The sequence below is a fragment of the Pongo pygmaeus genome, chromosome 6 (assembly GCF_028885625.2).
Source record: "Pongo pygmaeus isolate AG05252 chromosome 6, NHGRI_mPonPyg2-v2.0_pri, whole genome shotgun sequence".
NCBI classification, from domain to species: domain Eukaryota; kingdom Metazoa; phylum Chordata; class Mammalia; order Primates; family Hominidae; genus Pongo; species Pongo pygmaeus.
In genome coordinates this window covers 137,083,264-137,100,573 of record NC_072379.2, presented here as the reverse complement: position 1 = coordinate 137,100,573, position 17,310 = coordinate 137,083,264, and the positions used below count along the sequence as shown (strand labels likewise).

The window sequence follows — 17,310 nt, the reverse complement described above, 5'->3', positions numbered from 1 at the left end:
TCAACATAGTACTGAAGTCCTAGCCAAAAGAACTGGGCAAGATAAAGAAATAAAAGTCATGCAAATCAGAAAAGAAGTTAAAATGTCTCTGTTTGCTGATTACATGATTTTATATATAGAACAACCTAAAGATTCTACCCAAAAGTTTGTTAGAATTAATAAATGAATTCAGTTAAGTTTTAGGATACAGCATCTACATATAAAAATCACTTATGTTTCTATACTTTGGCAATAAACTATCTGAACAAGAAATTTTTTAAAAAGTCACATTTATAATAGCATCAATGGGAATAAAATAATTAGAAATAAATTTAACCAAAAAGGTGAAGTATCTGTATACTGAAAACTATGAAACATAATGAATTAATGAATAAAATTGAAGAAGACACAAATAAATAGATATTTCATATTTATGGATCAGAAGAATCAATATTGGAAACTTGTCTATATTACTGAAAGTGATCTGTAGATTTAATGCAATTCCTATGAAAATGCCAATGTCATTTTTCATGGAAATAGAAAAAAAATCATAACATTTATATGTCACCTCAAGAGACCCTGAATAGATAAAGCAATCTTGAACAAGAAGAACAAAGCTGCAGGCTTTGTGTTCTGATTTCAAATTTCATTACAAAGTGATAGTAACCAAAGCAATATAATACAAACATAAAAACAAACACACATAAACCAATGGGATGTAATAGGAAACCAATAAATAAACTAATACATATATGATCAAGTAATCTTCAACAAAGATGCCAAGAATATACAATGCAGAGAGAATAGTCTCTTCAGTGAATGATGTCGGGAAAATTGGATATCCACATTCAAAAACAAACAAAAAAATGAAATTGGATTCTTGTCTTACACCATGCACAAAAATCAACTCAAACTTGATTAAAGATTTAAATGGAAGATCTGAAATCATAAAATTCCTAAAAGAAAATATAGGGGAAAAGCTCTATGACAGAGGTCTTGTCAATGACACCAAAAGCACAAGCAACAAAAGCAAAAATAAGCAGGCAGGATTATATCAAAGTAAAAAGTTTCTGCAAAGCAAAGGAAACAATCAGCAAAATGAAAAGTCAGCCCACAGAATGAGAGATAATATACACAAACCATAGATCCTATAAGGAGTTTATATCCAAAATATATAAGGAACTCTTACAACTCAGTAGTAGAAAAACAACCTGATTTTAAAATGAGCAAAGAACCTGAACAGACATTTTTCCAAGGAAGACATACAAATACTCAACAGAAAAAGGCAATAAATGGCAATTATCAAAACCATGAAAGATATCAAGTATTGGCAAGAATGTGGAGAAACTGGAACTCTTGTACACTATTGGTGGGAATGTGAAATGGTGCAGCCACTATGGGAAACACTATAAAGGGTGCTCAAAAAATTAAAAATAAAACTACCACATGATGCAGCAATCCCACTTTTGGGTATATCCAAAAGAACCAAAATGAGGATCTTGAAGAGGTGGATGTCTGGACTCCCATGTTCATTGCCGCAGCATTATTCATGATAGCCAAGATACAGAAACAATCTAAATGTCTGTCAGTGGGTGAATGGACAAGTAAATTATACATATATATGTATAATAGACACATGCTTAATTAGGTAGGTATGATTGGTCTTTGATGACCAAATCAACCTTCAACCCCTCACCCCTTCCTAGAGGTGGGGGTGGGGCTGAAAGTTTCAACCCTCCAATCACATAGTTGGCACCCCTGGCAACTATCCTGTGGTTATCTAGGAGTACTCAGTGATCAGCCATCTCATTAGCATACAAAAAGACATATCACTTTGTAGATTCCAAGGATTTTAGCAGCTGTGTGCCAGGAACCAGGGACAGAGACCAAATATATATTTATACTTGATATATATATCAAGTATACATACACACACTTATTATAACAAACAATTATTCAGCCTGAACAAAGAAAGAAATCCTACCTTTTGCAACAACATGGATGAATCCGGAGGAGATTTTGCTAATTAAATGTCAGATATAAGAAGATGAATACTTACATGTGGAATCTAAAATAGTTGAACCCATAGAAACAAAGAATAGAAGGATAGTAACAGGGTTGAGGTAGGGGAGAAATGAGGAGATGTTGGTCAAAGGATACAACCTTGCAGTTAGAAGATGAATAAGTTCTGGAGACCTAATGTATGGTATGGTGATTATGGTCAATAATACTGTATTGTATACTTGAAATTTGCTAAGACAGATCTTGAGTATTCTCACCACACACACACACAAAAGAAAAATCAAAGGAAAAGGTAACTATGTGAGATGATGGATATGTTAATTAGCTTAATTGTGCAAATCATTTCACAATGTATAGGTATATCAAAATATCACATTATATACCTTGAACATATACAATTTTTATATGTCAGTTATACCTGAAGAAAGCTAAAAATATAGGAAAAAAAGCCACCTGTGGATTCTAAGCCACACACGAATAATGCTAGGCAGAGATTTCTGAAACAGAGAAAATCTCCAATAAGAACAATTGAAGAAAAAAAAAGAAAATATTTAAAAAATGATTTGAGATATAGCCAAGTTTAGTGATGAAATCAAGTTTAGATTAACTAAAAGATTACATAACTATACCTAGGGGATTGTATGTCTATAGTTTCCAGTCTTAGTTTATTATTTATAAACATAGTAATTACAAATTTTGGTCTAAATCTTTAGTAAATAAGTTTTTAGACAAAAGGCAACAAAGAAACAAAACATTCAAACTAAGTCTCAGATTCTTCTTCTTCTTTTGTGTAGGTGAGATCTCACAATGTTGTGCTGGTCTTGAACTCCTGGCCTCAAGTGGTTCTCCTGCCTCGGCCTCCCAAAGTGTTGGGATTACAGGCATGAACATCATGTCTGGCCCTTTTCTTCTGATATATATTATAAAAATAAAACAAAAATACATTACTTGTATAAAGACATGACTAAGCTCAAATTATTTTTGCATAAAGAAGTCTATAAATAACAGAATCTAGCCCTCATGTCGTTTTCCAATAATCTTCAGGATATGCAACTTTGCAATCACTGGGAACTAAACAAAACTGAAGTTTCTTTGCTAAGAAAGTTAGTAAATGCCACAAATAAGAGAAGTCATAATACTGGTTTCTCTGGAAGGAGGATATGAATTGAGAAGCAGGTGAGAACCTCCTGGAGTGCTGGAAATATTTTATCTCTTGATCTGGGTATCAGTGGCATGGGTATTAGTACGGTTTGGATCTGTGTCCCCCTGCAAATCTCATGTCTAATTGTAATCCCCAATGTTAAAGGGGAGACCTGGTAAGAGGTAATTGGATCACAAAGGGGTGGATCCTTCATGAATGGCTTAGTACCACCCCCATGGGGCTATTCTAGTGATAGAGTTCTCATGAAATCCTGTTGTTTAAAAGTATGTAGCACCTCTCTCCTGCCCTCTCTTGTTCCTGCTTTGGCTGTATAAGATGAGCCTGTTTCTCCTTTGTGTTTTGCCATGATTGTAAGTCTCCTGAGGCCTCCCTAGAAGCTAAGCAGATAGCCTGCATCATGTTTCCTGTACAGCGTCTGGAACCATGAGCCAATTAAACCTCTTTTCTTTATAAATTACCAGTCTCAGGTATTTCTTTATAACAGTACATGAATGAACTAATACAAAAATTGGTACTGAAGAGTGGAGCATTGCTATAAAGATACCTGAAAATGTGGAAGTGACTTTGGAACTGGGTAATGGGCAGAGGTTGGAAGAGTGTGGAGGGCTCAGAAGAAGACAGGAAGGTGAGGAAAAATTTGGCACTTCCTAGAGACTTGTTAAATTCTTGTGACCAAAAGGCTGATAGTGATATGAACAATGAAGTCCAGGCTGAGGAGGTCTCATATGGAAATGAAGAATGTATTGGGAACTGGGGTAATGGTCACTTTTGCTATGCTTTAGCAAAATGTCTGGCTGCATTTTGCCCCTGCTCTAGGGATCTGTGGAACTTTGAACTTGAGAGTGATGATTTAGGGTATCTGGTGGAAGAAATTTCTAAGCAGCAAAGTATTCAAGATGTGGTTTGGCTGCTTCTAACCACTTATGCTCATTTGCATGAGCAAAGAAATGATCTGAAACTGGAACTTATATTTAAAATGCAAGCACAGCATAAAAGTTTGGAAAACCTGCAGACTGGCCATGTGGCAGAAAAGAAAAACCCATTTTTCAGGGGAAGAATTCAAGCAGGCTGCAGAAGTTTGCATAAGTAAAGAGGAGCCAAGTACTAACAGCCAAGACAATGGACAAGAGGTCTTGAAGGCATTTCAGAGACTTTGGCAGCCCCTTCCATCACAGGCCCAGAGGCATAGCAGGACTGAATGGTTTTGTGGGACAGGCCCTGGGCCCCACTACCCTGTACAACCTTGGGACACTGCTCCCTCCATCCCAGTCACTCCAGCTCCAGCCATGGATCAAAGGGGACCAGGAACAGCTTGGGCCTCTGCTTCAGAGGGTGCAAGCTGTAAGCCTTGGTGACTTCCATGTGGCGTTAAGCCTTCAGATGCACAGAATATAAGAGTTGAGTCTTGGGAGCTTCTGCCTAGACTTCAGAGGATGCATAGAAAAGCCTTGATGTCCAGACAGAAGCCTGTTGCAGAGGCATAGCCCTCATGGAGAATGTCTACTAGGGCAGTGCAGAGGAGAAATGTGGGGTTGGAGCCCCCACAGAGTCCCCACTGGGGCATTGCCTAGTGGAGCTGTGAGAAGAAGGCCACCATTCTCCAGACCTCTGAATAGTAGAGCTACGGACAGCTCGCACCCTGAGCCTGGAAAAGCTTCAGGCACTCAATGCCAGCCCTTGAGAGCAGCTGAAAGGGATGAACTCTGCAAAGTCACAGGGGTGGAGCTGCACAAGGCTTTGGGGGACCCCTTCCACCAGTGTATCTTGGATGTGAGACATGGAGTCAAAGGAGATTATTTTGGGGCTTTAAGATGTAATGACTGCCCTGCTGGGTTTTGGACTTACATGGGGCCTGTGGTCCCTTTATTTTGGCCAATTTCTCCCTTATGGAACAGGAGTATTTACCCAATGCCTATATTGGGAGTGACTAACTTGTTTTTTATTTTACAGGCTCGTAGGTGGAAGGGACTTGCTTTGTCTTGGATGAGACTGTGGACTTTTGAGTTAATGCCGGAATGAGTTAAGACTTTGAGGGACTGTTGGGAGGGCATGATTGTATTTTGAAATGTGAGAAGGACATGAGATTTGGGAGGGGCCAGGGGCAGAATGATTTGGTTTGGATCTGTGTCTCCACCCAAATCTCATGTCAAATTGTAATCCCCAGTGTTGGAGGTGGGGCCTGGTGGGAGGTGATTGGGGCATAGGGGTGGATCCTTCATGATTGGTTTAGCATCATTCCCTTGGTGCTATTCTCTTGATAAGAGTTCTAATGAAATCTGGTTGTTTAGAAGTGTGAGGCGTCTCCCCAACCCCCACTGCACTCCCTTGCTCCTGCTTGGGCCATGTAAGATGAACCTGCTTCTCCTTCACCTCCCACCATGATTGTAAGTTTCCTGAGGCCTCCCCAGAAGCTGAGCAGATGGCCAGCATCATTCTTCCGGTACAGCCTGTGGAACTGTGAGCCAATTAAACCTCTTTTCTTTATAAATTACCCCATCTCAGGTATTTCTTTATAGCAATGCAAGAATGGAATAATACAGGTGTGTATATATGTAAAAAATATCACTGAGCTGTACATTTCAGATTAGTGTACTTTATGTACCTTACTGTGAGTGTGTGTATTTATAGATACTCATATGTATAACAACATAAATTACAAATAGTTTAATATGAAGGCAAAATTCTTTATCAAGGGATGTGAATTCAGTAGTGCTCAGTGAGCACAGTCATCTATTTTCTGTGGGCATCAGGGTGATTCATGTAGTTTTCAATATACTTTGTTACCACAAATTTGTAGAGTAGGTAAGGGCCTATCATGACATTAAAGGTATTATTGTATTCCTGCCACAACTCATTAAAGTATAAAACTTTGTATTTTCTCTAAGATACATTAAGAAAAATTATCTAAAATTTGAAAGTGGATGAAAAAAATGAATGTTGACTTTCAGTGTTGTTGTGGGGATTGTCTAGCAGGCTTCCTCAAGGACTGATTTCCCCCAGGGGAAACTTTGTAACTTTTTTTGATTTGCTGTTAATTATTTGTGGTATGAGGTTCCTAAGACCACCCTCAGGTTCAATAATTTGCTGGAAGGAACCACAGAACTCAGAAAAGCTGTTCTACTAATAGTTATGGTTTATTATAGAAAAAGAATTTAGATTTATTATCCAAGGTAAAAGGACAATATGGGAGAGTCCAAGAGAGAGACCAGGCACAAATTTCTACTTGTTCTCTCTCAGTGGAGTTGTATCGATAGTGCTTAACTTTTCCAGCAGTGATGTGTGACAACACATAAGTAGTATTGTCAACCAGGGAAACTTATCTAAACTTTGAGACCAGGGTTTTGTTGTTGTTGTTGTTGTTTGAGACGGAGTCTCGCTCTGTTGCCCAGGATGGAGTGCAGTGGCATGATCTTGGCTCACTGCAAGCTCTGCCTCCCGGATTCACACCATTCTCCTGCCTTAGCCTCCTGAGTAGCTGGGACTACAGGCGCCCGCCACCACGCCCGGCTAATTTTTTGTATTTTTAGTAAAGACAGGGTTTCACCATGTTAGCCCGGATGGTCTCAATCTCCTGACCTTGTGATCTGCCCGCTTCGGCCTCCCAAAGTGCTGGGATTACAGGCGTGAGCCACCGCGCCCAGCCCTAGATCCAGGGTTTTTATTGGGGGTCAGTCATATAGGCTTGGAGTGCCCACATAGCTGACCTTAGTTACTCAGTCTCTAGCCCTTTGGAGTCAAACTGACATCATGTAGCCACCTCCCTCCCCACCCCCCTTAATAAATCACATTGTTAGCATAAACTGTCTAGTGTAGCCCAAAGCCCCAGATAAGCAAAGACATTCTTCTCAGGAATGACATTCCAAGGGCTTAGAGGTTATCTCCCAATAAGTGGTTAATGGCCAGACCTTTCTTTGGAAGGTGCAGGGTTTGGATTTCCCAGATCAGCTGAGTGAATTGTTTAATAGGGTAATTTACAATTTTGTAAGAGTAGTTGTTGACTAACAGAAAGCTGGTAGTGATGAAAATGATTCTTGTCCAATAACAGTGCAAATGGATCTTTTATTATAGAGATGTAAATTATTAAATCTGGTAGAAAAGATAAACTCAAAAGTTATATAGTTGTATTGCCTTTCAGAAGGCTAAACTGGTTTGGAGCTAAATGAGCAATTTGATCCAAGCATCCTTTCTTTCAGCTGCTGAAATATTTTACTTTCTCCAGTTCTCTTGGTAGTTCTCTTACCATTTTTCCATTTCCATCATTAATGAGATAATTAAAACACTGGTATGTACTCATTTTGTATTTACATAAGAATCATATTTTTGATTTTTTTTTTTTTTTTTTTTTTGAGACAGAGCTTTGCTCTTATTGCCCAGGCTTGGGGTGCAATGGTGCAATCTCGGCTCACCACAACCTTCGCTTCCCGGGTTTAAGTAATTCTCCTGACTCAGCCTTCCTGAGTAGCTGGGATTATAGGCATGCGCCACCATGCCTGGATAATTTTGTATTTTTAGTAGAAACGGGGTTTCTCCATGTTGGTCAGGCTGGTCTTGAACTCCCAACCTCAGGTGATCTGCCCACCTCGGCCTCCCAAAGTGCTGGGATTACAGGCGTGAGCCACCGTGCCCGGCCTGATTTTTAAAAATTATACTTTGACAGTTTCTTCTCATTTACACCCTCTGATAGGCAGCAACCTTCTTAATTTTCAGCACTGATAGAGATTTCTACTATATCATTTTTTTGGGAATCTGAAGTGAGGGAAGCAGAAAGCTAAAACCTAGTACTCCAAAACTCCTGTCAACCTAAAATAATCAAAAGGTTCAGAATCTAATTTAAAGAGAGTTTATTCAAGCTCAAAGAGTGAGGATGGACTACCCAGAAATACCAACTCCAAAGGAATGGAGTCAGCATTTTGAAGTAGGGAAGTTAAGATTTCATTTATTTAGACAGAGACAGAGATTTTGGTGTGATTACAACACTATTTACACAAGGTTGGTGCATCGTTACAGCAATTTGATTGGTTACAGGCAGTGTTTCCTTTTGGGAAGGGGACATTTACACTTTTTACAGGGGGTGTAATAGTCATGCGTTTTTTGTCATCTGGTCTAAGCAAAGTGAGGCAGCAAAGGGGAAGTGAATCTATGACCAGGGCCATTAATAAAGAAGGCAGGAGGCATTTATCTGTGATGTAGTTGAATTCTCTCTAGTCATTGTGCAGAACAAGAAAAATAAGAAAGTGAGTTAATCTATCTGAGAACGGAAGTTGTAACCATGTGTGACTCAGATCATAGTCACATCTCACTCAGGGCTTAATGTGTTCTTGGGGGTGGGAGTTCCAATAGCTTTTAAATTTTATTTATCTCCACGCCCTGAAAATCCCTGTTGCAGACATCTCTTATTTTGTCTGCTTCTTGGGGCAACCTATTCCTGGTGATTCAGGCAGGATTGTAGTTCCTTATGATTCCTTTCTCCTTAGCGCTCCTCTTGTTCCACTCACTCCTACCCTCTTGCCTTTCCTTCCCCCTCCCGCTGTCTCTCTCATTCCTCTCTTTCTTCTTCTCTGCACAGGGATGAGTTTATGTCTCAGGCCCTTCCACTCAGTCTGCCCCAGGCCATCACCATTGGTTCCAGCATGATGCATGTTGGCCAATCAGAGTTCTTCCCAGGATTACTTCCTTGACAGAGCTATTACCAAAGACTCTCACTCTCTTCTGGGTTCCTAATCTGAGAGAAGGAGAGTGTTGCTGAGAGCCATCATGCCTGCTGTCTGGAGACAGCTAGTCCAAGCGAGGGGGAAAAACAGTCACAAGTTGTAAACACACTGTATGAGCCCTAGTTCTAGCTGCTTACAGCCACTTTACCCCTGCACTTCTTTGTTTCCAGTTCTGTGACAAAGTGAATTCACTATTTCTGCTTAAATTAGTCTGAATTGCATTTCTGTTACTAGGAACTAATAACATCCTGATGGAAAAATTGCTATGTGGAAGTGGGGCATAACAAGTGAATACTCCTGAAAGTTAGAATCGACTGAGTTAATTTGGGTGAAGCATAATGAGAAACACAGTCCTCACTGGGAGTCTGGATGTCTTTTCCACTATTTTATAAAAACTCATATTTTTTAAATACGAGGTTCAACTCATATTTTTTCCAAATATGAGCAAATATTTTAATTAAACATAAAGAGAAAAAAAACAGACTTTTAAAAGTATGCAGAAAAGGATAATTAACATTGGATCCCTTGTAAAAATGGAACCTCAGGGAGTCTAACAAAAATGCACCTTTGGCTAACTTTTGCTTTTTAAAGTTCCTTGTTTGACTTCACCTCCCAGTGCACAGGAAATGACAGCTTCTGGGAGACACGTGGAGTTGCAGGAGTCCCCAGGAGCATCAAAGGGTTCAGGGGTTGTATTCTAGCAGTTTCTTTCTTTTCTTTTTTCTTCTTTCTTTTTTTTTTTTGAGTTGGAGTTTCACTCTTGTTCCCCAAACTGGAGTGCAATGGCGTGATCTCGGCTCACTGCAACCTCCACCTCCCGGGTTCAAGCCGTTCTCCTGCCTCAGCCTCCCGATTAGCTGGAATTACAGGCATGTGCCACCACGCCCAGCTGTTTGTTTGTATTTTTAGTAGAAAGGGGGTTTCACCATGTTAGCTAGGCTTGTCTCGAACTCCTGACCTCAGATGATCCACCTGCCTCGGCCTCCCAAAGTGTTGGGATTACAGGTGAGCCACCGCACCCGGCTCTAGCAGTTTCTTGATCTTCTCTTTCCTGGTCTCACTTTCATCTCGTGCTATCATCAAGGAGTGTGAGTAGCCTATGGAGACCTGCTTTGAAAAGATGCCATCCAGAGTCTTCACCTCTTGGGCTGCAGTGGAAGACTTGGGCTCATGGTCCCTGAATCCCAATTACCTAAAGGTTGGTTATGGCCCCCAGCTGATGGTGCTCTCATTGGCGGCCACAATGATGCTCCTCTTCCCACAAGCCAGGCTCCGGATTCTGCAGCTGCAGAGGTCCTGCACTGCTTTCAGGTACGTGGAAGATTCATGGGAGATATTGGGCTCCCCAGAAAAAGAGACTACCAACTTCACAGACAGCAAAGGAGCAGGTGTAACCAACATGGATCTGGGATGCCCCACACCCAAGGAAGTCAGACTCCAACTTCACCAAGCAGGGACCATCTCATCCTTCTGCTCCGAGTGGCCCAGCCAACCATAGCCACCAAAGCCCCAGGAGAAGACTTATTTCTTGGAGTCCAAAATTAATGTGTGGTTAGCATCACAGGCCACGTCTTACACAACTGTTACTGGCTGGTGGGTTCTTGACCCTCAGTAAATAGAAATAGACCAAGAATCTGAGATGGGTTTGAGCAAGGCAGTTTATTAGAGCTCTCAGCTTGAGCAGAAGGGGAGGTAGCAACAGGAAGAGACCTGCAGCTAGCTCTCTGACAGCAGGTTAGTTTGGGGTTTCATTTGCTTTGGAGCTCCTCCATGTGACATTGCATGTTTAGGGTGGTCTGGCAGTTGCACCTATGCAGTCTCTGGACATGCTTCTTCATGTGATGCATGTCTCATTAGCATCTTAAATCTCTACCCAGGGGTGTGATTTTTACTACTGAAATGAAGCAAAGACCAGGTTAGGACAGGCTAGGACATTACTGGGCAAGTGCATTGGGGAGCATCTTTTGCAAAGTGCCCACTGTTAGCCAAGATGCTTGTGCTCAGAGTACTCTGTCTCAGATTTGATTGGTCTATTTTTGTGAAAGGAAACGTTTGTGGTTGCGTGGCTGCAAGTTTGATGTAGCTTTAGTCAGTACAGCATGTAAGGAAAATGGGGAGGGGTCCCTGCCCTGCTCTGGGGGTCTCACAACCACCTTTGGTACAGGCAGAATCTGCCCATCTTTCATTCTCAGTGAAGGTGGGCCACTCATCGTGGCACCGGCACCAGCTCGCAGCCTTACACTATTCACTGTGCCTGGGTCCCAGCTGACCACATCGAGGGCACACGAAGGAACAGAGGTCTCCTTTGCCGCCCGTTATACAAAATTCATTTCCACTGGCCATTCTGGTAATTGGCTGCCCGCACATGATCTGTGCGGTGCTGGGGATGCTCCTGCGTGGTTGCTGAGACTGAGCTGCCCCATCTTGTTCTCCCCAAACGCAAACACAGAGCCCGTTTCCGTCAAGGCCCAGGTGAGGTTCCGCCCACACGCTGCCTACACACTCACTTCCAGGCAGAGACCCGCAATGATTCTGGGGGCTTCCATTCTCTTCGTGTCGCCAGGTCCCAGCTGCCCCTTCTCATTTTGACCCCAGCTCCGCAGCTTCCATTGTGTGGTGATGAGGATACTGTGTGCAGCACACAAACCCGAGACCGCTGTCTGCGCCAGGACCCCGCCAGGCACCCACATCTGTGGGGCCCCCACAAATTCTGACCGAGATTGCAGTAAGCAGCTTGCTGTTTAGGCACTTCTTTTCCACCCATCGAGTCCTAGTTGGTTGACCCTGAAATCAAAAGCTGCCCCCTTGCACTTCGACCCTTGAAGTCTGATGCGCTCCTTGGTGTGCTCAGGCTCCGCGACGACCGCGGCCCCTCCAGGCACCTTGTTCACATACGCAGCCAGCCACGCTGTGTCCTTGCCTGCGCCAGGGCTCCATGGAGCGGCCACAGCGCTTGGGCTTCCTGCCCGCACGCTGGGATCTCCGCGCTTCCCGGGCCGCCTGAGGCCCCTGTGGTTACCGAAGCCCGGTTCCTTCCAGGCTACTGCCCAGTCTTCATCCTGGGCTTGTCTCTGCTGGTTGGAGTTAGGAGAAACCAGAGAGAAAAAGGAAGAGAAGTAACTGTTAAAAAAAAAAAAAAAAAAAAAGACGGATAAGAGGGCTTTCCCCCAACAACCCCGTCCCTTCCTCTCGTCCCCAGCACTCCCCAGCACTCCCTACCAGACCAAGGCTCCAGCCCATTCACCAGATTCACTTAAAGTGTAACTTATATTTTGGAACTTGGACCATGTGTCTGCCAAGGCTCAGGCTTTGGTGCTGAGTTAGAAGATTGTGCTGGATGCTTCCTGTGACCTTCGTGAAGTCCTTCATAAAGGAACCAAGTTTTGGTTCAAGCCTGGAGTGCAGAAGGCAAAGAGGGAAGAGAATGTGGCCTTATTAAGAAAGTCTGATCTGCTTTGAGCTGAATCAGGCAAGCACGTGCTGTGCAAAAGGAGAATTTTGCCCCAAGCTAGGCAGTTAGTACATCCAGGGAGGGCAGCCGGAGCTCAAGCCGAGATCCTGAAGAATCCAAACAGGGAAGCCAGGGAGATAGCTCCTGCCGGAGGAGCTATGACCCAACAGAAAAAGACTTTTACCAAAATGCCCTTTAGATGAGAGAGTAAGCCTATTAGTTGGGCATCACCCTCTCATCCTGTTTCTCATGAATGTGAGGCAGCGACTTGGGTGGAAGAAGCTAAAGTGAGAATTTGGGGATTTCATGTGTAGACACAGAAACATTAAGGCTACTATTCGGATTCAGGAAGGATTCTGATTCAAGAAGAAGACATTGAAGTTATCAGCAGAAGCCTGACATTTTGAGAGTTCTGAGAAATGCCAAGTCTTGGAAATATGAGTTTGTTCATCTTTGTCAATCCCTATGACTGTGGCCTTAGAGTGCACACACCTCAAAGTGTTGAAGGCTGAAGACAGGGGATCATTGCCTATGTCCCTCTAATGGCCTGTCCTGGTGCTGTGTCATTACTGTGGACGGAATGACAGTGCCTGAAGGAGGCCTTCTTGGAGAACTGTCAGGGATAAGAAATGTTTTTTTTCCTTTCATGTGGGTAATGTGCTGATGTTATAACAAGGTTTAAGGGTGGCACATCTCACGCGTGCACATGATCACTCAGTCATCACGCTCATGAACTACAAAAAGATCAAGAAACATTCCCCTTTTTTTTTTTTTGTTGAGTGGCGTTTCACTGTGTTGCCCAGGCTGGAGTGCAGTGGCACAATCTCGGCTCACTGCAACCTCTGCCTCCCAGGTTCAAGTGATTCCCCTGCCTCAGCCTTCCAAGTAGCTGGGATTACAGGGATATGCCACCATGCCCAGCTTATTATTATTATTTTTTTGTACTTAGTAGAGACAGGGTTTCACCATGTTGGTCAGGCTGGTCTTGAACTCCTGACCTCATATGATCCACCAGCTTCGGCCTCCCAAAGTGCTGGGATTAAAGGCGTGAGCCATTGCACCCGGCCAAGAAACAGTCTTATCAAGAAACACTGCAGATCCAGAAACATTCTGTGCACTGGGGCAGGATGTCCTTGCCGCTTCAGCCCGGTATGTTTCTGTGGACCAGTGAGCATGGCATGCCATGGGTCTCCTCTCCTTTTTCAGGCAGTTTGCATCACTATTGATGGATGTTTCTGCATAGCTGATCAGAGGCCATTGATAAGAAAAATTGATTTGGATTAGCAAACATCTCTTTGGGGTTGCATAAGTCCCCAAAAGATCAAGATTATTGGTTGTCAATACTTGGGCTCAGCAAAGCATTGATTTGGCAAGGCCATTTTTACAGCCGATGTTAACTGGAGAGGCAGGAAATCTTTACTGAGGGATGGTGTGTTCGTTTGTAAAACTGCTATAACTAAGTACCACAAACTGGGTGGCTTAAAGAACAGAACTGTAGTGTTTCACAGTCCTGAAGGCTAGACGTCTGAGATAGAGGTGTTGGCAATGTTGATTCCCTCTGAGGGCTGCGGTGAAACTGTTCCATGCCTTTTGCCTAGTTTCTTGTAGTGGTTGGTAATCTTTGTCATTTCTTACCTTGTAGAAGCATCACCCTGATCTCTGTTTTCGTCTTCACATGACATTCACCCTGTGTGTTGTCTGTGTCCAAATTTCCCTTTTTTATGAGGACACAGTCTCACTGGTTTAGGGTTCACCTTACTCCACCCTACCCCAGTATGATCTCATCTTAACTAATTACATATGCAGTGACCCTATTTTATTTATTTTGAAGAGATGAGGTCTTCCTCTTTCACCCAAGCTAGAGTGCAGTGGCATGATCATAGCTCACTTCAGCTTCAAATTCCTGGGCTCACACAGTCCTCCTGCCTCAGCCACCCAAGTAGCTGGGTGCTATGTGTGTGCACAACCAGCCATGTGTACACAACCATATCCAGCTAATTTTAAAATTTTTGTAGAGATAAGGTCTCACTCTGTTGACCAGGGTGGTCTTGAACTCCTGGCCTCAAGTGATCCTTCCACCTTAGACTCTCAAATAGCTGAGATTACAGGCATGAGCCACCACACCTGGCCCTATTTTTATATAAGATCACATTCTGAGGTACTGGGGTCTGAGCTTTAACATATGAATTTTGAGAGGACACAGTTCAACCCATAACAGATGGGAAGCTTGAGAGGGGTGACAGTGGAGGGAGAAGGAACATGCAGAAGCTTCCATCAGACTGTTGTTCTTTCCTGACCTTCCTACTTTCTGTCTCTAGATCTTTTTTCTCCATCTCTGTTATGACTAAGAGAGGATTTCTCTCCTCCAATTTTTAGGAATACCTTTTCACTGACAAGTGTTGGGAGTCTTTTCCAACGCCTGTCTTTTAAAAATGCTTTGATAGGTGTTGTTTCCATTCTCATCTCCACACTAATACCCTCGAAGTATTTTGAAGGACTTTGACAACAGGGACCAGGACTCAAGTTTCTGCTCTTTAATAATGGTACCCCCTTTTTCTTCTTCCTTCCTTCCTTCCTCCCTCCCTCTCTTCCTTCCTTCTTTCTTTCCCTCCTTTTTCTTTTTTTTTTGAGACGGAGTCTTGCTCTGTCGCCCAGGCTGGAGTGCGGTGGCACGATCTCAGCTCACTGCAATCTCCGCCTCCTGGGTTCACGCCATTCTCCTGCCTCAGCCTCCCGAGTAGCTGGGACTACAGGTGCCCGCTACCACACCCAGCTAATTTTTTGTATTTTTAGTAGAGATGGGGTTTCACCGTGTTAGCCAGGATGGGTTCGATCTCCTGACCTCGTGATCTGCCCGCCTCGGCCTCCCAAAGTGCTGGGATTGCAGGCATGAGCCACTGTGCCCGGCTCCCTCCTTCTTTTTCTTTCCCCTTTCTTCCTTCCTTCCTTCCCTCCTTCTTTTTCTTTCCCCTCCCTCCCTTCCTCCCTCCCTTCCTTCCTTCCTTTCTTTTCCCCTTCCTTCCTTCCTTCCCTTTCCCCCTTCCTTCCTTCTTTCCTTTTTTTTGAAACAGAATCTCACTCTGTCACCCAGGCTCGAGTGCAGTGGCAAAATCTTGGCTCACTGCAACCTCTGCCTCCCCAACCCAAGTGATCCTCCCACAGCAGCCTCCTGAGTAGCTGGGACTACAGGTGTGTGCCACCATTCCTGGCTAATTTTTTTGTTTCTTTTTGTTTTTTTTTGGTAGAGATGGAGTTTCACCATGTTGTTCCAGGCTGGTCTTGAACTCCTGGGCTCATGTCATCCACCTGCCTTGGCCTCTCAAATTGCTGGGATTATAGGCATGAGCCACCGCACCCCCTTTTCCTTCCTCTCTTCCCAGTGCTAAATGTACAGCAGGAATTAAATCAAAGTCCTTTTAATTTAACTGGCTTCAGATGATTCTTCCCCTGCCCCAACCTTAGAAACAGAATGGAGATTCATGTGATGAAACAAATCATTATACTTTATTATTTCTTGTGAACAAAATATTTTCCAGAGGTCAGTGTTATAAGTAATAATATTGGAATCAGTGAAAACAATCAGTATAGACCAAATTTTTTAAAATGATAATTTCTCAGAAATATATATCTTGAGGTCATTGAACATTATCTATAAGACTGATCTTGGGAAAACATAATTTTGAAGAACTCTCTCATCCTATGACAGTGACCTAATGTGAATGAATAAAATCTATTTCTGTAGTTGAATTGAAAATAGATATATCTCTATTGCTGAATCCTAATAATCTTATTTACTCTTTAAATTGTACATACAGTAAAATTACCAGAGTTCTTTTGAACTTGCTACTTTCTCAAAATTCATATAAAATTCTCAAAATTCATATAAGCCATCCAAGTAACACTATTAAAGTCTTAAGTACAATAATCTTATAAAGCACCTTGTTTCAATATATCTCCCAAGTTAAGAAGAAAAGCCAATATATGGCTTCTCTTACTATTTTACAAGGCAGGGTTTTATTTGTGTATGTTGGTTGTTTCAAGCCTTTTCACGTAATAGTGGTTCTATAATCAATGTAAGCAAGATTGATGGTAAGATGTGTAAGTATGGATCAGCAGCCATGTTGAGATTCAGGCTCTCTAAGGATGCAAGAGAGATCCAGTTAAGTTTTCATTCTTCAAGTTGGATAAAAACTAAACAGACATACATTGGATGGAAACATCATGATGGCTTTGTTGACCACTATGGTGTTTAGCTCTATTTTAAGACTTTTCTACATGTAGCCCTCTCAACTCAAGGTGCAGCAAATCACTTCCTTGTTAATAATGCGTGTGTGGGTCTTATCTTGGCTGTGTCTGTTTTATAACCAATGGTCCAAAGCCTCAAGGCCACTGCCAGCACGCTGCCACATGCACTTTGTTGTCCTGTTAACCCTTAAAGAACTCAGATTACCAGCGCTACTACCCAGATTCATGAATTACTTGTTGTCATATGTTGCCTTTGATGTCTTTTCCGAAGTCTAATTTTTTTCTGTCTGGAACCTAGAAGATACTGATCTGAAAAAATTAGTTGATAATTTCCTAAGTGTTATTTCAACAGATTTTAATATTTTTACTTCAGTGTGACTGAGTCAAAGTCACTTACACTACACAAACATTAAACGCGTTTCCATCATTATTTCTTCTCAGGACGGTAAAACCCTCTTCACTTTCACATGCAGGGGACTACCCATCGCACCGTCTTGGCACTCATGGGAGTGAAAAATCTGTTCAGGAACTCCCTGCAGTCAGTATTCATCGTGAAATGGGTATTCAGGATGATCGCGCCACCTGCCAAAACAATTCCCCCACAGAAAAAAGTTCACTCAAAAATTGCACAGCTGTATGTTTCACTAGCATCCTTTGAGAATTTCACTGACCACTACCCCTCTCTTCTATTCATTCCTCTGCTGTTTCTTACCTACTCTCCTCTTCTGTTTTCCCTCAAG

The 17,310-nt window shown here is 42.5% G+C and overlaps 1 protein-coding gene, 1 non-coding gene and 1 pseudogene across 6 annotated transcripts in view; all 3 read right to left on the bottom strand.

Annotated features, from left to right (window-relative positions):
* The window catches only part of LOC129041596 (protein RCC2-like), a 94,730-nt pseudogene extending 81,757 nt beyond the window's left edge, over nt 1–12,973 (bottom strand). Inside the window, exons 1-4 of the transcript XR_008503891.1 lie at nt 12,896–12,973; nt 12,398–12,481; nt 11,003–11,948; nt 9,894–10,445 (exon numbers count right to left, since the gene is read on the bottom strand). The product of XR_008503891.1 is annotated as a protein RCC2-like (transcript). The remainder of the gene's footprint in view (nt 1–9,893; nt 10,446–11,002; nt 11,949–12,397; nt 12,482–12,895) is intronic.
* On the bottom strand, nt 12,968–13,071 carry LOC129041847 (small nucleolar RNA U13). The gene has a single exon (XR_008503978.1). It is a non-coding gene; the product is annotated as a small nucleolar RNA U13 (small nucleolar RNA).
* Nucleotides 13,072–16,681: 3,610 nt separating this feature from the next.
* AKR1D1 (aldo-keto reductase family 1 member D1) overlaps nt 16,682–17,310 on the bottom strand; it is a 115,099-nt gene continuing 114,470 nt past the window's right edge. For all 4 annotated transcript variants that reach the window (XM_054494891.2, XM_054494894.2, XM_054494892.1 and 1 more), the window contains one exon: nt 16,682–17,152. In XM_054494891.2, the coding sequence (XP_054350866.1) occupies nt 17,110–17,152 (43 nt within the window). In that variant the 3' untranslated portion in view covers nt 16,682–17,109. The remainder of the gene's footprint in view (nt 17,153–17,310) is intronic.